This window comes from Trematomus bernacchii, unplaced genomic scaffold (genome assembly GCF_902827165.1).
Source record: "Trematomus bernacchii unplaced genomic scaffold, fTreBer1.1, whole genome shotgun sequence".
NCBI classification, from domain to species: Eukaryota; Metazoa; Chordata; class Actinopteri; order Perciformes; family Nototheniidae; genus Trematomus; species Trematomus bernacchii.
The window spans coordinates 4,506,400-4,534,322 of NW_022987705.1; the positions used below are offsets into that span (position 1 = coordinate 4,506,400).

General features: G+C 40.5%; 5 protein-coding genes and 1 pseudogene across 5 annotated transcripts; 1 reads left to right on the forward strand and 5 right to left on the reverse strand.

Moving 5' to 3' along the window:
- The first annotated feature begins 5,909 nt into the window (after positions 1 to 5,909).
- On the forward strand, positions 5,910 to 6,845 carry LOC117490752 (histone H2A-beta, sperm-like). Its single transcript, XM_034140565.1, has one exon. It carries the CDS (start codon positions 5,948 to 5,950, stop codon positions 6,332 to 6,334), a length of 387 nt encoding a protein of 128 aa, XP_033996456.1. The 5' UTR covers positions 5,910 to 5,947; the 3' UTR covers positions 6,335 to 6,845.
- Positions 6,846 to 8,010: 1,165 nt separating this feature from the next.
- On the reverse strand, positions 8,011 to 9,165 carry LOC117490751 (annotated as a pseudogene).
- A 2,570-nt stretch (positions 9,166 to 11,735) lies between these two features.
- LOC117490757 (histone H1-like) lies at positions 11,736 to 12,783 on the reverse strand. The gene has a single exon (XM_034140569.1). The coding sequence runs from the start codon at positions 12,731 to 12,733 to the stop codon at positions 12,086 to 12,088; it is 648 nt and encodes a 215-aa protein (XP_033996460.1). The 5' UTR covers positions 12,734 to 12,783; the 3' UTR covers positions 11,736 to 12,085.
- A 2,734-nt stretch (positions 12,784 to 15,517) lies between these two features.
- Positions 15,518 to 16,032, reverse strand: LOC117490754 (histone H4). Its single transcript, XM_034140567.1, has one exon. The coding sequence runs from the start codon at positions 16,007 to 16,009 to the stop codon at positions 15,698 to 15,700; it is 312 nt and encodes a 103-aa protein (XP_033996458.1). The 5' UTR covers positions 16,010 to 16,032; the 3' UTR covers positions 15,518 to 15,697.
- A 920-nt stretch (positions 16,033 to 16,952) lies between these two features.
- vps26c (VPS26 endosomal protein sorting factor C) lies at positions 16,953 to 24,330 on the reverse strand. The gene is given in 10 exon segments (XM_034140564.1): positions 16,953 to 17,139; positions 17,705 to 17,749; positions 17,752 to 17,856; positions 19,177 to 19,239; positions 19,242 to 19,326; positions 19,929 to 20,006; positions 20,371 to 20,448; positions 21,206 to 21,355; positions 22,856 to 22,999; positions 24,129 to 24,330. Coding segments are annotated over 10 exon segments (888 nt in total). The 5' UTR covers positions 24,186 to 24,330; the 3' UTR covers positions 16,953 to 17,056.
- An 846-nt stretch (positions 24,331 to 25,176) lies between these two features.
- Positions 25,177 to 27,253, reverse strand: kcnj15 (potassium inwardly rectifying channel subfamily J member 15). Its single transcript, XM_034140563.1, is given in 11 exon segments — positions 25,177 to 26,207; positions 26,210 to 26,279; positions 26,281 to 26,390; positions 26,393 to 26,557; positions 26,560 to 26,755; positions 26,758 to 26,817; positions 26,819 to 26,857; positions 26,859 to 26,936; positions 26,938 to 26,988; positions 26,990 to 27,136; positions 27,138 to 27,253. Coding segments are annotated over 11 exon segments (1,017 nt in total). The 5' UTR covers positions 27,192 to 27,253; the 3' UTR covers positions 25,177 to 26,160.
- Positions 27,254 to 27,923: the final 670 nt, after the last annotated feature.

Here is a 27,923-nt window from a genome sequence, read left to right on the forward strand (position 1 = left end):
TGGAGCTGCTATGTGAAAACTAAAACATGCCCCATGATAAACTGTGAGGAAGATGAGACCTTACAGCACCTCCTCATGGACTGCCACAGAGCCGAGGAGGTGTGGTCGCTCCTACGGGGCATCGGTTTGGAGTTCGACGTAGAATATGCCTCAATCATGTATTGTATTCTGGATGAGGGTATGGTCATAAAACACAGGGAACTTTTTCAGTTAGTAATTTGTATAACATGTATGAAAATCTGGAAGACAAGGTGCAAGATGATACTAAATCAGACGATAATAAACAGTGGCACCATCGTGAAACAAATAATCTCTGAACTAAGGAGAAGAAAAACCCTGGACAAATCCCAGACTCTGCCATGGGGCATTTTGAAGCTGTGACCGAACTAAGCCTCTCTGGAATATGGACGTTCTCTCTGTTTATGTTATTTATATATGTATGCATTGCGATTTATATGTATTATTAATGTAACTTGTGTATATCATGTACTGCCAAATAATTTAAAATAAAGTTTTATAAAAAAAAAGAAAAGGTGCAGGTGCTGGAAAATGCCCGTAACTATAGTTGACCGTTTTGAAGTTTCGTTCTGAACGACCCTTTCCAACAGACTCAAAATAACTCCAAGAGGAAAGGAAGGAGGTGAAAAAGGGTGAAAAAATACAAAAAAAAAAATATATATATATATATATATATATATTAGGGCTGTCAGTCGATTAAAATATTTAATCGCGATTAATCGCATGATTGTCCATAGTTAATCGCGATTAATCGCAAATTAATCGCACATTTTGTATCTGTTCTAAATGTACCATAGAGGGATATCTTTCAAGTTTTTAATACTCTTATCAACATATGAGTGGACAAATATGCTTTATATGTTTGTTTATTATCATTTGAACAATGACAAATATTCTCATGAATATTAAACACAACAACCTCTGAACATTACAAATATTCACCTCAATTCAACCTGGAACCTCTCTCATACAATAATACTGTGTGTGTGTGTGTGTGTGTTGGTGTGTGTGTGTGTGTGTGTGTGTGTGTGTGTGTGTGTGTGTGTGTGTGTGTGTGTGTGTGTGTGTGTGTGTGATAGAGTGTGATAGAGTGTGAGTGTGTGTGTGTGGAGACACTGATGGATCGTTGGAGCTATGTGCAGCTCAAGGCATATATGCTCGAATGGGAGCTGCCTGGACGCTGCAATCATGTTGCGCACACTATCCGTGCTGAGTGTGCTGACTTTTTGTACAATGTCCCACTGTCTGGCTACCTGCATAAAGTCAAGTGCTCGGCGCAGTTGTCGGCGAAATGTCATTGAAACAGCTCCTTATATCCGTCAGCGCAGCTAGCTAGCACCAGATGCTAACAACAACAACACGTAAGGTGTGCCTCGCTCGCGCGAGTCGCGCCACACATACACACTCCTTCCCGGTCCTCCCGATGGCCAGTCCGGGCCTGCCAGTGAGCGTGGTAGTGTGGTCTGCCACAAGCGGGTGGCAGGAGCGGGGCTGTCAGCATCAGCTTGTCGATGGTATTTTACACTCAATGCGCTCTGAAACTACGGCGGCCGAGGACAAAAAATACACATGCGTTAATCGCGTTAAAATAATTAGTGGCGTTAATTTTTTTTTTGCGTTAACGCGTTATTAACGCGTTAACTTGACAGCCCTAATATATATATATATATATATATATATATACAACAACAACAACAAAAATGTCTCTCCCTGGAAGCGTGCCATCTTTTGCTTCAAAATTTGGACAGTTTTGGGTTCGCCTGAACTTCACAGGCTCAGGAGAACCCCCTAGTCGTGAATATGTTGGAGAATCACTGTTATTTGATACCTGCTGGATCAATACAAATGATGTATATTCCTTCATAGCACTGCCAAACAGAAAGGAGTTTGAACTCTGCTTTTTGCTAGAAACTCCACTGAGACGTTTCCTTGACGTTCTCACAACTAAATCCTCAGATCCCAAGTGGAAAGACTGGACTTTCGAATCTTCCATTCAAATGGACATCTCAAACATCATTGTTAAATTCTGGACTGGCCGTATTCCAGACCATGATGTTGAGACCTATTTGAAGAGATATGGAAATATAATCAGCAAATACAAACCAGTAGATACATTTGGGATATGGTATGGAGTGAGAAAATACAAAATTAAGATGAATCGAAACAGTGATGGTGAGATCCAAAATCTCCCAAATTCGATATCTCTCGGCCCCTATAATGGCAGAATAATTTATCCAGGGCAATCCGTCACCTGTTTCATCTGCAACTCAGCTGACCATCAGGTCAGAAAATGCACCACAGTGAAATGTTGGAGATGCAATGAACTGGGCCACAAGGCTAAAGATTGCAATTCAGACAGTCTCTGCAACCTGTGTGGAAAGATTGGACACAACTTCTTCAACTGCTCATCTTCTTATGTAAACAAGGCAAAAACCCAGCAGCAGCCTCGTCCTACAGCCCAAAAGCAGCCTGGCCCTCCTTCAGTTACCCAGCATCAGCCTGGTCCTCCTTCAGTCACCCAGCAGCAGCCCCGCCCTGCAGCCCAGCAGCAGCCCGGTCCTGGTCCTTCAGCCCAGCAGCCCGGACCCGGTCCTCGACCTGCAGCCCAGCAGCAGCCCGGTCCCGGTCCTTCAGCCCATCAGCCCGGTCCCGGCCCTCGACCTGCAGCCCAGCAGCAGCCTGGTCCTCGTCCTTCAGCCCAGCAGCCCGGTCCCGGTCCTGGTCCTTCAGCCCAGCAGCAGCCTGGTCCTGGTCCTCGTACTTCAGCCCAGCAGCCCGGTCCCGGTCCTGGTCCTTCAGCCCAGCAGCAGCCTAGTCCTGGTCCTCGTCCTTCAGCCCAGCAGCCCGGTCCCGGTCCCGGTCCTTCAGCCCAGCAGCAGCCTGGTCCTGGTCCTCGTCCTTCAGCCCAGCAGCCCGGTCCCGGTCCCGGTCCTTCAGCCCAGCAGCAGCCTGGTCCTGGTCCTCGTCCTTCAGCCCAGCAGCAGCCTGATCGTCGTCCTGCCAGCAAGGATGTCCCTCTCCCTGATGATCAACAGCCTTCATCTCCTGAAGACGACTCTCCACCCCTGTCAGGTGAGGGCAGACTGACCATTGACAGTGATGTGGAGAGTGAGTGCAGCTCTGACAGTGAGATTGAAGATGATAAATACTATGAGAGTGTGAGCGAAAGCCCAGGATCTGACTCTAGCCCTGACAGCCTTACAGCTGGTCAGCGAGTCAGCATGCCCCTCTACTCGCCCCCTGAGAGTCACTCGGGGTCTTTTTCTCCGACTCCGGATTATCCAGACCCCCCGAGTGAGGCTCAGAGGGAGGCCCCGTTTGAGGTCTCTAAAAAAAAGAGACCTGCAAGCAGAAACTTGAACGAAATAGAAAACGGGCTAATTTAGAGACAATATAAAACCAACATGAGCTTCATAAACGTCGCTACTTGGAATGTACGTGGTATTCAGTCTAAGAACTTTCGAGAGAGGAAAATGAAATATTTATTGGACACTAACTATGATTTCCTCTTTACGCAGGAACTTAGACTGAATACCACCGGGGATGTTGACGATGTATGTAAAATGTGGCACAAAGGAGAATGTCTTATCTCCATCGGAGATAGCAGAGCTGATGGAGTTGGCATTTTCTTCAAGGAAAGGGACATTACTATTATTAGAAGAAGGGACATAATTCCAGGAAGGCTGCTTATGGTGGATTGTTTTTATAAAAATGAAAAATATCGACTTATTAATATTTATACTGCCCCTGACGCAACAAATAAGTTACAAATATACAAATACGCCCCTTAAGTACACATTTACTGACACAAACATTTGTATCATCTGTTGTAGACCCAAATACATTAAATAAGAACTCATTCTCAAAAAAGATAAACGCCATTCTTAAAATGTATAAACGAACAATAGTTAGATTAATATTGATTAGAGTGCACAATAGAAATAAAATAATTGAGAGAAGAAAGAGAGATATGTTATCTATCAAAACCCAGTTAGATTAACATTCATTGGATTGCACACTTTGTCTGTTTGTGTGGATATGTAGCACATTAACATGTTAAATAGCACTTAATGACTGACTGAATGGAAATGACAATAAATGAAATGTAAAACGAAAAAAGCGATCATGAAAATGTTTCCAATAAATGAATAAAATGATTTTTTGAGCACTTTGTTGTTCAGATATATCACATATTTGTAACTGAATGATGCATTCATTGAAACAGAACACGGTATGAACTGAGGAGTGAGTCCCGTGAGTTTCATGTGTTTTCTTCACTCCGCTGGGAAACTGCTCTCATGTCAAGAAGCATCAGATCATTGCATGCGCTGCATCGTCCAATCAGTGAGCGATACACAATAAGGGGGCGGGGCGAGTCTCTGAGGATTTCATCGAAGGATGGTCTGGTAGTTCCTCGATTATAGCTCCTCCATTATCGCTCCTCGCTCCTCAGTCCTCGGTGTCACTACCCGATCCGTTCACCTGCCCGATCGGTACTGCGCATGTGCGAGATGGTCCGCCATATTGGACAACTACATACGGCAACTCTAATAGGACATTTGACACAGTGGCTTTTGGCAAAGCAGAAAAAGAACTGATAGAGATGAGTTATTGTTATTACAACGTGACTTCACTATTATTTAACAACTCTTTATTGGGTTCTTTTATTTGGGGTTAAGTACATTGTCAGAATAAGTGAGAAATGGATTTAACTTCTGTTAGACAGCTATATGCCATACATTTTTGCATACATTCACAGTAAATATTTATTCAGTATGATAGCTGTCTAACAGAAGTTAAATCCATGTCTCAATTACTCTGACAAAAAAAAAGAGTTGTTAAATAATAGTGAAGTCACGTTGTAATAACAATAATCTCTCTCGGTTTCTTTTTCTGCTTTGCCAAAAGTCACTGTGTCAAGTGTCCTATTAGAGTTGCCGTATGTAGTTGTCCAATATGGCGGACCATCTCGCACATGCGCAGTACCGATCGGGCAGGTGAACGGATCGGGTAGTGACACTCGGTCCTCCGGCAAAAATAAGGCCATTGGGACGCTACTCAAGATGGCGCAGACAAATCAACTTCCGGTGAGACCGAGACCGAGGAGCGAGGAAATGAAAAATAAGAGAAGTGAAACGCAGCCAATGTCTGATGTTCATGACGACTTATATATTTACTTTTAATTGATTCACAGTGCGGTATAATGAGACAATAACAGGCTACAGATGCGGACATATACACACATATATATATTTGGTTCCCAGTTCCATATAAACAAAAACATGTTTACATCTCACCCAAACCTGACAGCAGAAGAAAGACTCCTACTATTATGGTTTATTGTACAAACTTGTTGTATACTATCTTCCACGACAACAGCATTCTCTGGTGGTCACAATTTCACATTATCTTAATGCAGGGGTGCCTTAACTACAACCCTGGGACAAACATTTCTTACGGTCATTATTTGTTTCTTGTTCAATTAGCTTTTCTGCTTTTTTTACTAGTTTTATTATTACTATGATTATTATATTTAATATTTTGCAACTCTGGCACCCGATTTCCTTGGGGATAAATAAAGTATTTTCTCCATATTGCTGCTTTTGCTTTTGATGTTGTTATTTTTTCTTTATTGAATATCATATATTCTACACACAACAAAGTCCACGGGCAGACAAACAAAGCAACAAGACATTACATACTTTTTATTTTGAATAAAGAGGAGGCTCTGTGACATATAAGGAAACGTACCCTAAGCTTTCCACCCATTGGACGATGAGAGATACGCACCCTAAGCTTTCTACCGATTGGACGATGAGAGATACGCTCAAGACGGCCAATCAACAAGCAGCTTGGTATATATATATTGTCGGTCTTGGCAAACAGTGACATATTTCTTCTGCAACGTAATCAAGAAAACCAATCCAGAATGTCAGGTCGAGGCAAAACCGGCGGAAAGGCCAGAGCAAAGGCCAAGACCCGCTCTTCCCGTGCCGGGCTCCAGTTCCCTGTCGGCCGTGTCCACAGACATCTGAGGAAGGGTAACTATGCTCATCGCGTCGGAGCCGGAGCCCCTGTCTATCTGGCGGCTGTGCTGGAGTACCTGACCGCTGAGATCCTGGAGCTGGCTGGAAACGCTGCCCGCGACAACAAGAAGACCCGTATCATCCCCCGTCACCTGCAGCTGGCTGTCCGCAACGACGAGGAGCTCAACAAGCTGCTGGGAGGAGTGACCATCGCTCAGGGCGGTGTGCTGCCCAACATCCAGGCTGTGCTTTCTGCCCAAGAAGACCCGAGAAGGCCCGCCAAGAAGTAAACTACTCTACTCATTAAGAACAAACCAACGGCTCTTTTAAGAGCCACACAAACCTCCTTAAAGAGTGCTTCCTGCCTATCTTTTAGTCTCTTGTAGAGTCGTGCATCTTCCTAGTTACCGCAGTGACTGGCCAGTAGTGGACAAGGGGAACATTGTATTAGTGTTTACGATTGCAAACTGCAAACATCTTTCCTAGCTACCGGTGTTGCATGATTGACAACTGGCGGAATCCCATTATTCTCGTCACAGGAATCCGGGGCGTGTACATTGAGGACCCATTGTGGACTTACCAGGAAATAAACATGTCGATCGCCTCGTTTGTCGTTTACATTCATCTTTTGCTGTCTGCCTTCCTAAGATCACTTTGATGCACATTCACTACTCGTATGTGAGGTTGTGGGTGAGAGGTCGATATCGTGACGCTTACAGGGAGGTATCGAACATTACAAAGTAGGTGACTGTGGATGCCTGTTCAAAACATTGCAAACTTGAATAAATCATTTAAATTATATATGTGTGTCCGACTTTCATTTGTACATCGTTCTTAATGTGATGTATAGTAGCTTTGATAGCTGTCCACACCTTCACAATAATAAAAATGCTTACATGGCATGTCCTTTGTTAAACATTAAGCTGTCTTTGGCTCTTTTCTGCTGTAACAAATGTAAATTTCCCCTCTGGGACGAATAAAGGTATTCTGATTCTGATTACATTTAACCTGTTGTGGGAACATTTCTTGATCAAATTGTTTTTAATTTCAAACCTTTATTTAACCAGATGGTCCCAGATCATAGATCTCTTTTTCAAGGGAGACCTGCAGCATATAGGTTCCACATGAAACATAAAACAATAAAGGACATCATACATTATATTTACAGGATACATTTACATAGTTATAGACATTTACAAGTACCCATAGTATCAACGAGCATTTCATTTAGCCTAGCTTTAAAAACATGCAGAGGAATGAGACAATGTTATGAATGTTATGAAACAAATGAGACAAATATCGCTGTGACACTGATGTCACATCGGGACCTTAACCCTAAACATTCACAGTAAACCCGGAGTGACATATGCACAATTAGAAATATTATTATGATCTGCTCGGTTAATTTAGTTAATATATTCGTTATTATTCAATTCAAAGTATGTTCAAACAAATGTAAACCAAAAAATCTTCCTCATTAATTTAGTTATAAATAAGAGTTAATTTACCATTAAAGCTCAATGTGACATATATGTCACATTTCAGATATGTGACACTGTGATTTCTTGTCAGAAATGTGTTCTAGTGGTCTATTTAGTCTAAATGACGTTCCCCTTTATTTTCCCAAAAGTAGAAATGGGTCCGGATTCTTATGGGTTAAACGTATCACTTAAAGGCATAATAGAACTACCGTAATGTATTGAACTTGTGCCCCGCTGGACTTACTTGTGGAGAATAGCCACAGAATTGATATCACAATTTAATCGGAGCTGATCACAACTTGTCACAGAAGATCCAGTCACCTCGATGCTGCTTTCGGGCTATGAATAAACAACTTGTGTTTTACTTTGAGGATGTTTGAAGGTGTAGACAGCTATCAAAGCTACTATACATCACATTAAGAACGATGTACAAATGAAAGTCGGACACAAATATATAATTTAAATGATTTATTCAAGTTTGCAATGTTTTGAACCAGGCATCCACACAGTCACCTACTTTGTAATTCCGATACTTCCCTGTAAGCGTCACGATATCGACCTCTCACCCACAACATCACATACGAGTAGTGAATGTGCATCAAAGTGATCTTAGGAAGGCAGATATAGCAAAAGATGAATGTAAACGACAAACGATGCGATCGACACCTACATTCCTGGTAGGTCCACAATGTACACGCCCCGGATTCCTGTGACAAGTTACACAGTGACTGACCAATAGTGGACAAGGGGAACATTGTATTAGTGTTTATGATTGCAAACTTAATTATAGAGCTTAAGTTGATTTAATGCTGAATATTAACGGACACGATTCAAAGTGTTAATGAGATGTTAAGGAAACAAGTCCCATACTAAATGAACAATTGTGCATGACTATCGAACTAAACAATGTCTAAATGAGTCATTATCCCCAACCATGTAACTTTGTTATTACTAAACTAATAATTCATAGTTGTGTTTATTGTACAGCCAATATCAAAATATAGAGGAATGAGCACGTTAGTGAAGAGTGAGGTGGCTCTTAAAAGAGCCTTTGGGTTTCTAGAGCTGGCTTTGGGTCAGTCTAAGCTCTCTCTCCGCGGATGCGGCGGGGCCAGCTGGATGTCTTTGGGCATGATGGTGACCCCTCTTGGCGTGGATGGCGCACAGGTTGGTGTCCTCGAAAAGGCCGACCAGGTAAGCCTCGCTGGACTCCTGCAGAGCCATGACAGCGGAGCTCTGGAAGCGCAGGTCGGTCTTGAAGTCCTGAGCGATTTCTCTCACCAGGCGCCTGGAAGGGCAGCTTGCGGATCAGCAGCTCCGTGGATTTCTGGTAGCGACGGATCTCTCTCAGAGCCACGGTACCGGGCCTGTAACGGTGAGAGGCTTCTTCACCTCCGCCGGTGGCCGGGGCGCTCTTACGAGCTGCCTTGGTGGCCAGCTGCTTTCCTGGGGGCTTTGCCTCCGGTGGACTTACGGGCGGTCTGCTTGGTTCTTGCCATTGTAGTTCCTCTGTGTTCACAGTTCAAGACAGTATAACCCTCGCCGAGAACAGCGGCTTTATAAAGGAACTGCCGGAGTCAGGTCAGCGCTGATTGGCCCAGGGAAGATGACACGTGCGCTGTAGCTTATCAACTATTCGACAAAAGTCATTTGGAAAAACGAAACCTCTTCTCAACAGAAGCTGCAACCGCCAAAAATCCGAGTGAAGAAAGAAAGCAGCCCTGCCCTAAAGGCCTCTGATTGAATACCTTTGTTTAGTTTAAAGTGAGACTAAAAAAAGATAGCAGATTGTTTTTGTACTCTCTGTAAATAATAAACTAGTATTTGTTTCATGAGCCTTTAGAGGGGATATTAAAAAAAAAAACTGTTTAAAAGCCTCACTGTTTATTTGTACTTATGAGTAGAAAGGTTAAAAATAGGTATTCTGTCAAAAATACATCACAATGTAGCATAGTCGAGTTAACCATAACTCTCAGTCAGAGTTAACCATAACTCTGACTATGCTACATTGTTCTGAAAGGCAAATCTCCCCTAGAAAAAAGTTTAACAAACAAAAAAGTTTATAAATTAATTTACACACTAAAAGTGTTACCTTAAAACACACCAATAACATTCAGAAATCATATTGAATTAACTGAGAAAAAAGTGCAGAAACTAAAGCTTTCAAGTGACTAAGAAGTTATAAGGTTGAATGGGTTTTCCTTGTGTTTTTAAATACCAGTTAATTGGATACCTGATACAAGCGAAATCTACATGAAGCAGAATATATTTGGATATGTAGGGCATCTTTCTTACCAACGGCAGATAACTCATTTCTCCAGTAGCTGTTTGTCTGCTCGTCCAGGCTACAATGCTGCTCTCCCCAAGCAGACTTCAGTAAAGTGAGGTGGGAATCTGAAATCGGTCACTCAACAATATGTTGTTACTGTATGCTTATTAAAGAACATTTGAGCTTTAGACATTTACAAGTGGGCAAGTATGAAATATTAAATTAAATACTTTAAAAGTGTGTCAACCACTGATTTATTTTAAGCGAATGTACTCATCCTAACAGTCCAGCTTTTGTTCAGGGTTTAAGGACTCATTCTTGCCCACTTTAGCATGGATGTGAGTAATTGTGGAAAATAGAAACTGCAAAGGGGGCACCAGCGTTTGTACTGTCTTAGGAAAACTGTCCTATTTTAACATTGTGCTTTTATCGAGTCAATTCTTGTCTTTTTCATTATTGTCATGGTTTGGTAACCTGACTTTAAAAGAGCAGAAACTCTCTGAGTCAGATCGTAAAGGGGTCCAGCAGACTGATTGGTGAGCCACAGCTACACCTGGAGACCCTGGCTGTACCTCAGGCAGTTACAGCGGTTATCCAGCTCCATATTAGACGATGACTCCCACCCCATGCACCTCAGAATTTAAGCTTCTTCCTTCGGGGCCGGGGGTTAGTTGTCCCAAAGAGTACGAAGCGGTAAAAAAACAGATTTTATTCCCAGCAGCTATTGGCAACAAATTAAAGACATCACAGGAGTGTCACATCAGATGCCTATTTTTGATTGAATTATGAATTTGAATGTCCATGTTTGTACTAGTGTTTTCCTTCTTAAATGTTTTTGAAATATTTTGAGATTTGACGGGAGCAGGGTGTACTTGTACTTTTTTTACTAGTCCTTTTATTAGAGATGTGTCTGTTGTTTGTGTTTGTGTTTAGAGTGTGTCAGGATGGATCCCCTTGTCTTTTCTCTGCAAACAAAATCTACCTACGGGTACAAATAAAGAACCTGAACCGGAAACCTGATAGCTGTTTTGTGTGAAACCAAATGTTGAGTTGTTTTTATACTGACAACTTCATGTAGTATCATTTAAAAGGGTCATGTAAAACTCGTGCCTACATCACTCAGTCAGATGGCAATACATCAAAATGTTTCGTATATTAATTCAAATTCGGCATTGTGAGTTTCTGGTATAGCCTTATAAGAGTTAGGATTTTTCAACATATTTTCTAAAACTTAATTTTGGTACAGAAACATAGATCATTAATTTGTCTTTTTCTTTGCTCCAAAAAGTACAAGTGGGTCAAGTTGTTACATCAAGTGTTTCACTGTGGAGAGGATCTTGATTATTTTAAGAAGAAATCTGCTCACATCAGATGTCTTGAGGTTTCCGTTACCATACAACTTAATATGTACTTATAAATAAACCTAAAACTGTTGATGATATTCTTCCATCTGTTGTCAATTACACAGTCAGCACTGTTCGATATACAAACACATCTGAGTTCTATATTTAACTGAAAAGAGGACATTTCCAATATATGCGGTGCACATTTCTGTTTAACTTTCAAACACACATGTTAAAGGATAAAAGGAATTGAGGTGGAAAACATTGAAGGAAAGGCCAATACTGTACAACGGTATTGGAAGAGGATGGATTATTTAGAATTGTCGGAGAAGGGTAAAGGATGAGAGATTATATGCAGGGGCTGCTTTTGCAGACTGACAGCTGTTAATGTATTTATATATGTTTAATTATTATAAAAATTGTCTGCATATAAAATAAATTACTTTTCAGAACAAAGCAATCCATGCGACATTTAAATTAAATAATTGAAGATTGGACACTGGTATAATAATATTCAAGTTTTCAACAGTTAGGAGATAATAGCATTAATCTGTGTATGAATGTGTGAATGAGACTGTAGTGTGTAATGTGCTGTGTGTGCTGTGGGCTGGTTATAGCGCTAACTACACTTCTGGACTTGTACTTATTCAACAATACTGTCACTGTTAATAGGATTGCGCCTTAAGTATAATAACCATGACATTATTTGAATATTAAGGTTATTCATTATTATCAAATTGCACATACGCTGCAACACTCGATGTCTGAGTCTGAGAACAAACATTTTCATACAAGCAAACGTGTTCATAATAAGACACGTTTAGCATCTCGTCTCTCATCTTATACTGACTGCAGTTATTGACACAAGAAATATGCTCATTAATGACAAAATGGGTGGCTCTTAAAAGAGCCTTTTGTGGATCTTAGTCAGATCAGTCTGATGACAGCTCACTTCTTCTTGGGTGCTGCCTTCTTCGCTTTGGGTTTGGCGACCTTTGCGGGGGATTTCTTGACGGCAGGGGCCTTTTTCACCACCTTTGCGGGGCTCTTTGCAGCCTTTTTAACGACCTTCTTCGGGCTTTTAGCGACCTTCTTCGGGCTCTTGGTGGCCTTCTTGGGGCTCTTGGGGGCTGCTTTCATGGCTGCTGCGGGTTTCTTCGCCTTCTTGGGAGACTTCTTTCCTGCCGCGGGCTTTTTGGCCGCTGCAGGTTTCTTGGCTGCGGGCTTCTTGGCTTTAGGAGCGACTTTCTTGGCTGCGGGCTTCTTGTCCTTAGGCTCGGCAACCTTCTTGCTCATCTTGAATGATCCGGAAGCTCCGATGCCCTTGATCTGGACCAGAGTCCCATTAACGACCAGACTCTTGATGGTGGTCTTAACGCGGGAATTGTTCTTCTCCACATCGTAGCCTCCGGCAGCCAGAGCCTTCTTGACGGCGGACAGAGACACGCCGCTTCGCTCCTTGGATGCGGCCACAGCTTTAACGATGAGATCGCTGACTTTGGGGCCAGCTGCCTTCGGCTTGGAAACCTTCTTCTTGGCGGCTTTGGTCGGTGCTGCGGCTTTGGCCGGTGCTGCGGCTGGAGGGACTTCTGCCATTTTCTGCTCGAGTTTTCTGTTCCTGCTCACACTAACACGAGTCTGACTGAACTGTTGGAGAGAGCAGAGCAGGGGCTGCACTTAAACACACCATGAGAACCGTGGAGACTCAACTAAGCCCATGGCGCCACTCCGCAGTCTGAAAACTTTGCCACTTGTGTTTCTCTTCACTGATAAAAGCCTCCAAACTCATTGTGGAAAAAGTGCTGAAGGCTGACTGTTAATGGAACTGATAGCGGACTTGATTTGCTTCATTTTGAAATGATGTATAGCTCTGATGCTCACTGAATTTTGTTTGTGGAGCTTCCAATCGTCACATTTCCCCCGCTGTGGCCAGCACTGTTCAGCTGCTTATCCCTCTAATTCTTCTACTGAAAACATTTCAAATGACCAAATCTTTGATAAAAGCTGTTTCCAAGTGACCCACATGTGTGTCCAGGGACTCCCTGTAAAAAACAGCTGTGTTGTTTATGATATTATAATAAAGTGAAGTTTTCTGGTAGGAGCAAACACACTGATGATCCGGGCATAGGGTGCGGTTTAACCAGGCTTCCCATTAAAGTTGCTCGCTGTGAACATGTCTCCAGGTGAGGCCTGGCAAATACAGGTTAGTTATACTGTTTCACTGACACTCATCAGAAAACTTGATGCTGATTTAATGGTCTAATTAAAATATAAAAAGGACAAGAGTGGCTTTTAAGAGGCACTGATCTGTACATGTAAACTTGACATTGTTTCCCTTATGTGTGCATACATAATATGATTTTTTTAATTTCCCTATTTTAATTACATTTTTACATTATGTTTTTTAAATGTTAATTTAGAACAATGTACTTAATTTTGTTTAGCTCTTCAACATGATGTTTCTTATGATTATAACATTAAATCCACAAAATATAGTTCTATATGAGGAAATGCAACAGCATCAAATAACCAACTTCTTTAAGAACTCTTAAGTGGAACAATAACTATCTCAGCTGCATAAATCATATTGTTCTTATGTGTTTTGTTCACCATCAACTGGAACATGTATCTACAGGTACATGTTAACAAGATGATAACGGCTTACAGCTAATGAAAAACCAACATTCAGTTTCTCAGAAAATTACCGAAAATAATACCGAAATGTCGGCCTTGTAAAAAAGTATGTTCATGTTTCTGCTCTCAGTACTTGGTTGGGCCTCCTTTTGCACAAATTACTGCGTGGCATGGAGACGATCAGCCTTCGGCTCTGCTGAGGTGTGATGGAAGCCACGGTTGTTTCAATAGCGTCCTTCAGCTTGTCAGCGTCATTGGGTCTTGTGTCTCTTATCTTCCTCGTGACAATACCCCATACCCTATGGCGTTTAGGTCAGGCGAGTTTGCTGGCCAATGAAGCCAGTATCTCCATGGTCATTCAACCAGGGCTTAGTCATGTTGGCAGTGTGGGCAGGTGCCAAGTCCTTCTGGAAAATAAAATCAGCATTCAGCTTTTCAGAAAAAGGAAGCATGAAGTGCTCTAAAATGTCCTGGTTGACGGCTGCGTTGACTTTTGACTTAATAAAACACAGTGGACCAACACCAGCAGATGACATGGCTCCCCAAATCATCCCTGACTGTGGAAACTTCACACTGGACTTCAAGCATCTTTGATTAGGTGCCTCTCCACTCTCCCTCCAGACTCTGAGACCTTTATTTCCAAGTTCATCGCAAAATGGACTTTCATCTGAAATAAGGACCACTGAACAAGAGACCAGTTCCTTTTCTCCTTAGGCCAGGTAAGATGCTTCTGAAGTTGTCTTTGGTTCAGGAGTGGCTTGACACGAGGAATGCAAACTTGTATCCCATGTCCTGGTAAGTCTGTGCGTGGTGGCTCTTGAGGCACTGACCCAAGCGACCGTCCACTCCTCGTGAAGCTCCCCCCTCCCCATTTTTTAATGGCTTTTGCTTTTAATCCTCTCAATTCTTCGGCCCACTCTGTTGCTTGTGCTCCTTTTCCTACCACACAACTTTCTGATAATATGCTTGGATACAGCACTCTGTGAACAGCCAGTTTATTTATCAATGACCTTGTGAGGCTTACCCCCCTTGTGGAGGGGGTCAATGACTCTCTTCTGGACCACTGTCAGTTCAGCAGCCTTCCCCATGATTGTGTATCCTACTGAATCAGATTGAGAGACCATTTGAAGGCTCGGAAACCCTTTGGAGGGGTTTGAGTTAATTAGCTGATCATAGTTTGACACTGAGTCTACAATATTGTTTTTTCAATATTCAAATTTTCTGAGATACTGAATTTTGGGGTTTCATTAGCTGTAAGCCGTAATCATCAAGACTTGAAATGAATCCATATGAGACTCACTTTTCCGATGTATTGAGATATTTCAAGATTCAAGGCGTTTGTCATGCGTGCATAGTGTAGTTATGAGAATGAACATCTTAGGTCACATGCTCCAACAGTGCAACACAATAGAAATTAATCGAAACAGAATGATAGAAACTGTGCAGAATAGTCTATTCAGTAATAGGAATATTGATATATGCGAGTTGCAAACCTGTATTAGATATAGATATACCTGTATTTACTGTGAGTACTTCATTGCAACAATTTAGTCAAATCAGCTCTACATGTCAGTAGATTCCAGTAATCCTGATATTATTCCTACACTTTTTTTAAACATATATCATGCACATTGTTATATCACTTTTTTAAAAATATCAGTTATTGTTTTGACCACAAAGCACAGTCCTCGCTGTGTTTCCATACAGTATATGTCCAAATGTTCATTTGCAAGGGATGTTATTTAAGTAGTTTTATTGACATTTTGACCCTGAACATGTTTTACAAAGACAAATGAACTCTTGCCTGCACCAACTTCTAGTGCTCACTAATGCGGTATCATGAGGGAATTGAGCTCTCTAATTTGAGGATATGGGTGGCCCTTAAAAGGACCTTTGGGTTGTTGTTGTTGTTCAGATGGTGAGTATTTAACCTCCGAAACCGTACAGAGTGCGGCCCTGCCTCTTGAGGGCATACACCACATCCATGGCGGTCACAGTCTTTCTCTTGGCGTGCTCGGTGTAGGTGACGGCATCACGGATCACATTCTCCAGGAAGACCTTCAGCACCCCACGGGTCTCCTCGTAGATCAGACCGGAGATTCGCTTCACTCCGCCACGGCGAGCCAGACGGCGGATAGCGGGCTTGGTGATTCCCTGGATGTTATCGCGGAGAACTTTACGGTGACGCTTGGCGCCTCCTTTGCCGAGTCCCTTTCCTCCTTTTCCTCTTCCACTCATTCTCAAGTCTTGATGAGTCGGGTCGTTCAGAACGAATGAGTAGAAGCAGTTTGACCGGCAGTATATAAATATTCACTGCGGACCTAAGAGAAGACGGAGAGCGGGAAAGCTGCTAGGCGGGGCCAACGCTGCAGGGGGAAAACGACATTCAGGGGGAAAAAGTATTCCTTTAAATAATGTTTATATAATTCTTATATAAGAATTTGATGATTAAACGTCCGTTAATATGTAATAAAACCCTCATATGCTTAATTACATGTCAAACCTTTATTTATCCAGGTGTATCCCATTGAGATGGTCTCATGTATAATTCAAATGAGACCATGCAGCATCCCTCTCTGTAATTAACATTAGATTTATTAAAGTATTACAAAAATACTTTTGAGATCTTAAATTTAAAGTACAAACAGTAAGAGTAGTCATTGTGCAAATTGGTCCATTTCAGAATAATATATATGATATGTTTTATAATGATTGATCATGAAAGTGTTCTCAAAGCTGGTAAAGGTGCAGCTAGTTTGAATGACTTTGTATACTGCAGGGTAGCTTGTGAATTTACTCCAGGTGGAACTAAAGTCTGATTTAACACTTGATTATATTTCACATCATTCATCCAGATCTGTAAAGTAACTAAAGGGATTAAATACATGTAGTGGAGTAGAAGTACATGATTTACCTCTGAATTGTAGTGGAGTTGAAGTACAAAGTAGCATACAATGGAAATACTCAAGTAGAGTACAAGTACCTGAAAATTGTTCTTGAGTAAATGTACTTAATTACTTTACATCACTGTTCAAACGGTTCATATTTTGCAGGGGCAAGATATAATATTAAACTAATTATGTCATAACTATTAATAGTCAAAGTACGGATCATCATGATGTAAAAAATAAAACTTCCTATGATTTACTTTCAGAAAATGTAGACATCTATTAAACTGAAATACAACATTAGAGAAAAATCTTTATTTAACACTTTTGGTCACATTCATGTATATTAATGACAGGAAATCAGATAGTGATCATCATTAGAGGAGCTGTGTAGACTTCAGACTCTGCAGAGCTTCAGGGGAAAGTTCTCTGTGATCAGGTGATCATCGTGAAGCACCATCACCACGTTCACCTCAAACTCTGAAAAGACAGAACAATTATTCAGCAAAACAAGTCATTAATGCACCTCATAGTATGTCAGAAAATAGTTTTGTTTTTTTAAAGTAATGGCAATAGTATGTCTTGAAAAAAAGTTATAAAAATGTCAGTATTTGGTAAAATATGTCCAAAAAGCGATACAATAGTATGTCATAAAAACACATTTTATACTATGTTGTTAAAAAAACACACTATAATATTTCGTAACAACATACTAGTATGTCATTAAAAAAAGTTATGAAAAAGTAAGTTTGATATCACATTAAACTAGAATGAATAGTCAAAGGAAAAATGTCAGTATGTCATAAAAATATAATAAGAAAGTCATTGCAGATATACTTTGACTTTTTTTTTGTAAAGAATGCTATCCAAAAATTATAGTAGCATCAAGTACGTCATCAAAAGGTGTATTTTTAACTCATACAGTTACACTATTTGATGACTCCCTCCACTGTTTGGATCTGGATCTTTAAGCCTCTTTGAGCACTATAAAAATGTAATTTATTATTATTGTTATTATTATTAAAGCAGCTTGGACTTCACTGACCGACTTTGAAGTTGGTGGTCTCCAGCGTGGGGCAGATGAAGAGGGGGGGAACACCATATAGATCGGGATGGGGAGGCCGTGGCACACGTCGCCTTCAGCGATCTGGATGTTCTGGATCTCCGTGGCGTCTCTGGCGTAACCTTCAGCACAACCTGAACACACCGGACATTTTAGTAGCAGTCGAATATGATTTTTTTACCTGATCTAACTGGGTAAAATGACCCAGAAGTACCTGAGAGGCAGCCATGATAAAAGCTGTTTGAACGCTCTAGAAGAGAAGGAGCTTCAGTGCTTCATAATGTAGTGAAGTAGAAGCAGAACGTAGCAGGTATTGGAAATACTAAGTGTAAAGTAAACACATACCTCAGATTTCTGATTTGGGTTTGAGCAGAGGTGGGAAGTAACTAAGTACATTTACTCAAGTACTACCTGCAGTTTGAAATGGCCACAAAATAAGTCTTTGAGTCTCTGTTCAAATGTTCCTTTAAAGTTGATCAAGATTTGTCTACTGTAGGTCCTTTATTGTTTCCTTTAGCAAAGGGTATACTAGAACATCCTCTACGAAATGCAGGAGGAAAGGCTGCCGCGACATTTAAAGTTATCTTATGGCTTAATTTGCTTATTTCAACACTTACAAAAAGGCGAACTATAAACGTTACACTCATTACTGTACACTGATCATATAGAGTCAATATTTCGCAGTGAATACTGAGTTGTGTGGGGGTTTCTTAAGTCTTTTTATTTAATTCATCATGTTGTAATGGTGATATGAACCAGACTAGATGATCTGGCCTTACAGGTTATGCATAAAATATATTCAAGTGGAGACAGGGGTGAGTGCGAGCAACCGTTCCCTTTCACTTTGCTTTTTTAATTTCAATTCAAACCCTGGTTATGAAGTTATATATTTTACAGAGTTACCCACAATCATAAAGCTAGCATGAATGGGTCAAATTATCTAAATGTGCTTTTGTTGACCAGCTACAGAATATTGTATTACGTCCCCCAGTGAATGCGGTCTCTTTTTCGTAGTCCTGATGAATTCTCCTTCACTTATTTCCTTTTAACCCCAAGATTTGTTTTACTATCCGGTCTAAAACCACCAGACTCAGGGACAGTTTCATCCCACAGGCCATAAGACACCTGAACCTTTGGAAGAACATCCATAACATTCATCTGGCTGCAATTTACAAATTATTTATCACTTGTATATAGACTCTTATGGCACTACTTCTATTCTATTTTATTGCATTTACTTGCACTATTTTACCTGTTTTATTGTGTTGCACTGTTGGAGGAGCCTGGGACCTAAGATTGTCATCGACATAACTACACTGTAGCTATGTACGCATGACAATAAAAGCCTTGAATCTTGAATCTTGAGGTTAAGGAAAAGTCTTTTTTTTACTATTTATTGCAACCGTAGAAAAACCCATCAGCCGTGCCGTTAGAGAACAGAACTGTGAACTCACCGCAGGTCTCCACTCTCACCAGCTGCAGCTCGATGCTCTTTATGGGGACGTCAGAGTTCTCACCACCAGCTCTCCGGTCAGCGGCTGGCTGATCACGCAGTTGGTGGCGTCTAGCTTCCCTCTGACCAGAAACTTTGGCAAGGCACTCCTCTGAGGGCAGGAAGCAAAATCAAGTCAAAGTCAACTTTATTGTCAATCTTTCAGTTTGTGTTCACAGACAGAGAGATCGAAGTTACTTTGTTCAGACTTAGGTCAAGCAACTTAAACAAACAAGAAATTAAACTATTCTAGATAGTATGCTATTAAAAGAAGAGTGTATTGTGCAATGAAAAAGTTTGTAAAATGTCAACGAATGGTAATAAAAAAAGGTGACAATTAACATAAAAAAGGGTTAAATATCAGAGGTAATGGTGAAGTAAAGAATTCCATAAATAAAAGTGTTGTTTGTCAAAAGAATCACGTCACAAAAAAGTTATATTATACTACGCCTTATTATAGTATGTATAGCATGCAGTATATAAAAGTATCATAAAAATAGCGTTGAAAAATAATCTAGAATGACAAAAAAAGTCTGTCAAATAAAAAAGCATGGGAAAGAAATTGTAAAAATTCCCCTCAAAAAGTTAAGTCTATCCCCAAAAAGTATTAAATAATGTCACACAAAACAAAACGTGACATACAAGTGACATAAAATGGTGTACACATTATAAAACACATTATAGTAAATCAGTACATTGTAAGCTGTTCCTCACCTCTCTGGAGTTCTGCAGGGTGTCTGGAGTGATGGTGAAGTTCACTGGCGTCGGGACAACTTTAGCTTTCTGAGGCTGAGGAAAACATTAAACACGGTTCATCAACACGGCTAACATCTCCTCTGAGTTTCACTGAGTTACGTTTTGCAAGCTAATACTGTAGTTTATTAACATGGAGCTTATTTTAGATACTTGGTTTACTTCTGGGTAGAATAAGAGTATAGTACTTTCATACCGTATATGTTTTAATGTAAACAAATATTAATTTAAGCTACCAAACAAATGTAGTGCAGTCAAGAGTATAATATTTGCCTCTGAGATGTAGACGAGTAGCATAAGATAGAAATACTTTGACCCTTTATCAGAGGTATTTTTAATCTAATATCTGTCTCATTACCATCCCCTGAGTCTTTATCTGGTTCGATGTGAGCCACTGACCTGACGAGTGAACGATGAACTCACAGCTTCGGCTCAGGTCTTTGGCCAGCAGCGAGCGCTTCATGTCGCAGCGCAGCGTGTACTGAGGAGAGGAAAAGAGAGGGTTAACTGACAGGACATTTTCATTTGATATGTACCCACATTTTTTTGGGACTAAAACACTTATAAGGTATTCTAGTTGAGCTCTTGTGGCATCACATAAAAACTCTGTGTCCCTCTCCAGAGGTGGGAAGTAGTGGAGTACAAATACTTCGTTACCGTACTTAAGTACATTTTTCTGGTATCAGTACTTTACTCCACTACTTATTATTCTGATGACTTTTTACTTTGACTTCTTACATTTTGAACACAAATACCTGTACTTTCTACTTCTTACATTTTGAACCCAAATACCTGTACTTTCTACTTCTTACATTTTCCAAACAGGCTGGTTCCTTTAGTTTGAATGTGTGTTTGGTGGCGTGATCATTATTATTTAGAGTCATTGCGTGCCTATTGATTTGAACACGATCCGTGTATCCATCATTTCCTGGTCTTCTCTAAAGAAGAGGGACCAATGAAAACGTTGTCATGTTGCCGTTGTTCAGCATGGAAACATTCATTAGCTAACAATGACATTATTGTTCTATTAATATAAAGGGAGGTCGGGTACTCTTTAAAACAGCTGCTAGTTATGGGTACTTTTTACTGAAGTACATTTCAAAGCCCTCTTTACTTTTACTTGAGTAAAGAAGTTTAGTCAGTACTTCTACTTTTATCAGAGTATTTTCAAACACGAGTATCTGTACTTCTACTTGAGTAAAGGATGCGTTTACTTGCCATCTCTGTCCCTCTCTCACCTGAATGTTGACGAAGACGCCGTGGTACGTCTCGTACAGAACTTTGTTTCCTTTGGTGTTCAGGGGGAACTCAAACGGGATCTCCGTCTTTCCTCCCGGGATCTTTCCTGCCTTGGCCACCTCGATGTTGCTGCTGATCAGCTGGATGGGCTGCAGGAAGTGAGAAGCATATTAACAACAGGTTACAGACTGATGTGCAGACATTTAACATCAATATCATGTCAGGTCAGGAAATGTTGTAGGGTTGATCCTAGGAAACTTGTAGCAAAATGATCTGGGTAAAGCTTCTGTTGGGAAAATACTGAATGTACTCTTCAAATATCAGAGTAGCACATGATAACAAAAGCCCTACGTAGCTTTGCAGATGACAGGATGTTTGATTACCTAGAACAGTGTTTCTCAAACTTTTGAAGGACCACTTAACCAATAAAAAAACACTCGCGGACCAACTGACTCCACAAATATCCAAAAACAATAGGCCTGCTTACCACTCCAACAACAAATAACAGCCTAATAATGACAGCTTAACCTTCTCTACATCGCCTCGTTCACACATTAAATCAACAATACAAATACATTTATTACAGAGTTTATGTCCGAGCCAACAGACTCGCAGATCGTTGACTACTGAGAGATATGCTAAATACACCGCATAGTACGACACAAACCTCCGCTGTGGATTTTCAAAACAAAATACAGTAAAACTATGGTCGCAGCAGGCCCAAGTTTAACTCTCTGAGGTCTAAGCCAGTTTTTTACATGTTAGGCTCGCGTGGGCTTTTTTTGTAAAAATGCTATTAAAACATGAACCTTGGTGACCATCGGGCTGGCCTGCATGGTCTGTCTACAAAGCAAAAATGTAAACTTAAACTCGCTTCATTTCGGAGATATTCCCGCGTGAGTGCGGAAAACTTAAATGTATTTATTTATTTCAAATGTGAAATTTTACCAATATACTCAAGGACCACTAGGGGGCGCTCACTGACCACCAGTGGTCCACAAACCACACTTTGAGAAGCACTGACCTAGAAGAGCATCAGGACTGTTTAGGCATATGATAGCTATGTGATTAACATGATGATTCAGCCTCTATGGAGATAGACATATGACAAGCATGATCATTTCTGACGTGGAGCTAATCTGAACTAAACATTGAATACTGCTTTATTCCTCCATCTTGTGACTGTGTAACTCCTCTCTTGGATATCAGCATGTGAAGGACACTGTTCAGGAACTAGTTGATGCTCTGTATGTGATGACTACTTCCATTCTTGAGAGGATCAGAAATACATGGATCCTGAGATTGAAGCTCAAACCGGTGACTCGTGAGATTTTTCTAACAGCTTCTCAATGGGAAGACTTTGGTTATTTTCTTTGCCTTATATTTGCGAATTGAACATCTTTGGGTGTCACTCGGAACAATCAAGACATTAGGAGATGTCAGTCTTGGTATGTTTTATATAAAAAAATCTTTGTACATTTACCAAAGCTGTCAAATAAATGTAGAGGAGTAAACTACTACTTCACTCTGAGATTTGAGTCATGAAAAGTGGCATGAAAAGTACCTAATATGTGTACTTAAATACAGTACTTTAGTAATTGTATGTTGTTACGTCCCACCACCCCTGTATGATGCTGAGTGTAATTCACCTTGACAGAGTTGTAGAAAGCCTCGAACACCCCCACGCTCTTGGAGCTCAGCTGCAGGTTGACGAGCCCCTCGAGGTTCAGAGAGACGCCGTGGTGCTGCAGCGGCTCTTTGCACACCAGCAGGATGACGCCCGCCACCACCTCCTAAACACACAAAGGGTCAGAAGTCAAATCAAATCAAATCAAAATGTGTTATAGCCCCAAATCACAAGAATGCCTCAAAGGGCTGTACAAAGCAAACAAAAGCAAAGAGCAAAATACAAACGTCATAGCATAACAATTATAAGAACATTATACAACATTATACATCAACATAAGTATTGCCGTGTGATAAAAGCATGTGACTGAAGTGATGGTAACTCAACATTTAAGTAACCTAAACTCTGATTTGTTGTTAGACTACATGAACAACTAGTGTGGATCGGCATCTGTTTCAGTGTAACATCCAAGTTCTGTGAGCTGATGAGAATTTAGCTTTATTTCTACTACATAACTAAAGATGTATCTCACATAAGTGCTTCAGAAAGAAGACTAACTAAGTGTTTAGTGCACATGATGATAAGAACCCAGTATAAGCATCCAGAAAAGTACAGAAGTATGTGCATCACAATATAATTAAAGTACTAAAATATTAAATATGCAGAGTAATGTTTATATGAGTTGTAGTTATTGATGCAACAAGTTATAGTAACTATATAGTTGCAGCTGGGGAAGGTGGAGCTAATCAATAGTTATTTATATAACCCAATATTTCAATTTGCCTCAGATTGCTTTACAATCTGTACAAAAATAATCTTAATAAGGCTTCTTTATATACTGCCAGGAAGCTTAACCTAATACATCATAATTAATCCGTCGATTGACATTTTGTATTAGTGACTAATCAATGTAATGCCCTGAAATGTGTATTTAAAGAGGCATCAAATGGTACTTTAAAATTGTATTTAAGTAAATGTACTTCGTTACTTACAACCACTGATTTGTTAGGAATGTATTCAATGTTGTTTCCTTTATTATTGATCTCAGAGGGTTAGAATATGATGGATGACAGATTGTAGTGTGCCAATCTGATCAGCTGCTGGTCACGTGCGCACAGGAAGCTGTCTCCTAGCTAATGTTATATTGTTATGTTATATTGTATAATATATGAATGAAATACTGCATTTTACTAACGGTTACGTAAAACACCATGACAACGAGTTAATGTTAACTTAACAGCACATAGATAGAAGAAGCTTGTTAGCTAGCTAAGCTAACTGTGACTGTGACTTACCCCTTCATGATAAACTTTGTTCGCTCTTTTTAGTCTTATATCCAAAGTGACACTCATCTCTGACCACTACGCATCAGACAGACGTTTAAAAGAACTGCTTATAAGTGAAAACAACGCGTTTTATATATAAATATAGATCTTGTTTCCCTCCCGGTTTGTGTTCCGCTCGGTCGCAACAACAACACGACTTCCGGTATGTATCCTTCAGAATAAAAGCATTCACTTCAGCTCCGCTCTGTTCTCGGGAAAGGCTTGATGTTCCGACCCCTTCAAAATAAAAGAGTCAAACAAGAAGAGATACATTTAAAAGTAAGGATATTAAAGAAGCTTTAAATTAGGGTTAGGGTCATAATCATAATGCAGAATGGCTTTTGGAATCACATAACCCATATGATATTACTGGATTATGATTATTAATTGCCTCTCTCTTTATCACTTTAAGGCTTGCAGCTTGTAAAGGTCAAGCTAATTGTAACTTTACACACTTAAATATTGATTTCCCCCCATAAATCGGATATAATCGGATATATCCCCCATATCGGAATCAAAGTAGGCTAACTAAAGTTATCAAAAGATTGAATGGCAGTAAAGTACAATATTTCATTCTGAAGTGGAGTAGAAGTATTAGAATGAAAACCCTTGTTTTATTAATTTATATTAGTATGATCTCACATCAGACAGCATTTTCTAGCCAAGCTGTTAGACCCCCTCGTCTCTGGCAGTAAAAGATCAGTTGTGTTTTGGATTTTAAAGATTTGTTTTGACCAGATACAGCTGCCACGCACACAGTGTGTTTCCACAACAAAAACTAAACACAACCTGAGACGGGGGGCTGAACCTGTTCTGTCCTTCAAACTGCTTCAAACATTTACCTGCATTGTTCTCTGAAACCATTTATACTAAAGTACCATGTGTCTATGCCAGCATGCCACGAGTGGGCAGTGGTAAAATAACAATTTGATCTGTTTAATATAATAGAAGTGGCGTTACTACAAAGTAAAAGTATGCTTCTTTGAGAAAAACTACTAAACTTTGGAACAAAAAAACATATATTTTTACTTTTCTTTATTTACAAAACATCTACATCATAAACCTTTTATAAACATAATTTCACTCTTCCATGTTCAGCTATCTTCTCATACTTAAAACACAACAAATACATTTTACATCTTCACATGAATCATGTCTTGAACAGTTGGATTTCTTACCGCTTGTTTGCTATTCCCAAAGTCATATAAAGAACCCTGGTGTGTTTATGTGAGCCTCATTCTGATGTGTCGACGTCAATAACGATCTGTATTTATTCTGTGGATAGTGTCTGTATTAAACTGTATATTTTTATACCTGATTTATAGTGTCTCCAATTTCTAAACTGCTGTTTAATAATGTCCACCTTTATCATGTTCATAGTGTAAATACATTCAGCTCTGTTTATACCTGTCACAGTATATATATATTTATATTATACTACAACTCTTTTTTCTTTTTCTGTGTGTATACCTCTGGTTAGCACTTGTACTCTGTGCAATCACAATAAAGGTGGATGTAATCTAATGTGTTGCAAGTTGCCAGGGAGAACATCTTCGGTAAAAATATCGGCCTTGAGATGGTGAAACTTGAAGCACAAAATGTGAGCTCTTTTTCAGTTTTTAGGAAAAGTTTCTGCAGTAGAGTAATATTCTCTAAGTAGAGCCAAGGATTGTTTTGATTGTTGGAAAGTCTCTGAAGCTCGTGTTAACCGCAGGGGTAAATGTCCTGTATCTAAAAAACTAATTCAGAAAACCCATCAACTTTGAGAAAGGTAACCAAGACGTCGAAAAATGCGACTCATTCCAAGATTTGAGGACTCATTCCTGCAGCAATCTGTTATTCTCAATGTAATGCCAAGATGGTTGGGTTGGTGGAAGGTAATGAGTATTCTACTGTTTATGTAAATGTCTAAAACGTTGAAAAAATCAAAACTAAGTTCAACTGATCAAGCCCAAACTAACTTTCACCATTACATCAAACGGTGTAAAAAACAACACGTCCTCTATTCTGTCTTGTAGTCCTCCTCCAGTTTGAGCTTCTCCGTGTTGTACTCAGGAAAACCGCATCGTTGGTGACTTGCACCTTGTCGAAGAAGTTGAAATCTGCCACGTATCGGCCCCCTCGTGGTGCTGAACAACACCGGCTTGAACTCGTACCCCCAGAGGATCTCCTGCGGGACGTAAGAGGTGCGGCTCTGGCACGTGGCGGCGGTGGACTCCATGGTGGCGTTCAGGTCACGAGCAGCTCGAAGTCTCGGGTCTGCAGGTTCTCTGCGTTGAGGCCTGTGAGAGGACTGTGCGCGTCCAGGACGTGGTAGAAGGTGAGCGGGAGGATCAGGAAGGGGCACTCTCCACTGGAGTCCATGAAGAAGTCCACAGAGCTCTGGTGGATCTGCGTCTCTCACCTTCCTCCGTGACGTTGGACTGGAGGAATTTCCCCGTCAGCTGGCACTGGATCAGAAGACTCTTCCTCATGTTGGCCACCCTCACCATCAGACCACACTTTCCCGGCGCGCGGCAGATCACCGCAGACTTACTGAACTTGATGGTCCTACGCTCTTTTCTTTTGGGCGGGGCCAGTTTGGGCGAGAAAGGCCCCGGGTGACGAAGATCTCAGCCAGGCCGGTGATGACGAGCTGAGCCACGAGCGTGAAGATGGCTCAGCGGACACTCTTCTGTGATGTACCGGAAACCGTTACCCGATGGTGGTCTGCGACTCCAGGGAGAACAGGAAGGCTCCGGTGAGGGTCTTCACTTTCTCCACGCAGGCCGTGCGGTTTGGCGCTCAAGTTGGGATCAAAGTCCCCGTTGACCATGCCGATGAAGTAGAAAAATGACCCCGAAGATGAACCAGGTCAAGACGAAGGTGGAGGCGAACAGAGTGAGTTTGTAGCGCCACTTCATGTCCACCACCGTGGTCCAGATGTCGTGCAGGTACAGCTTCACCATGCCCTCCACGTTGTCGACGCGCACGTTGTTTGTGGCCGTCTTTGGACACGATCCTCCGCTGGACCTCTGCCGTCCTGGTCGCCATGGTGATGTCAGTCAAACTGATGGTGACTAATGATGAGGTCTCAGTATGGCATCGCCTATGGATGAGCTGACACGAAACAAAGAAGAAACAAAACATTAATATCAAGTAAATTACATATATATGTACATAAGTAATATAACCACACTGTATACATCTGTTCATATCTTTATACTGTATACTGTACATACTTCATCTGTTTATAGCCTATTTATAATTATTCATTCATTTATTTATATCATGTAGACACTTGCACTGCTATTTTTGCACTTCTGGTCAGATGCCAAACTCTGTTTCGTTACTAGTACCTGTACTATGTAATGACAATAAAGTTGAATCTGAATCTCAATCTAAATGTACTTTCAGTTTAGATCCAAACATCAACTACATTTATAGAAAATTGTAGGTACTTTGAAGATAATACATTACAGTGTATTATTATAGAAATAAATCATTAAGTAATTCAAATCTGCTCCATATGTTTTTCCAGCCACAACATTTATGTGATGAACAATTCATTGCATTAATCCAGGAATAAAATATGTGTTTTAGTTAAAAGGACTTTAATCTGAGGTAACCATACCTCAGATTTTTGATTTGGGTTTGAGTACATGTACTTAGAGTACAAACATGCCACCATTGATGTAGGAGCTAAACTAAAATATTTTGCTTATAGAACAAATTCTAACAAAATTAAAAATACAATTAAAAATTAAAGTACTGGTACTCGAAAAT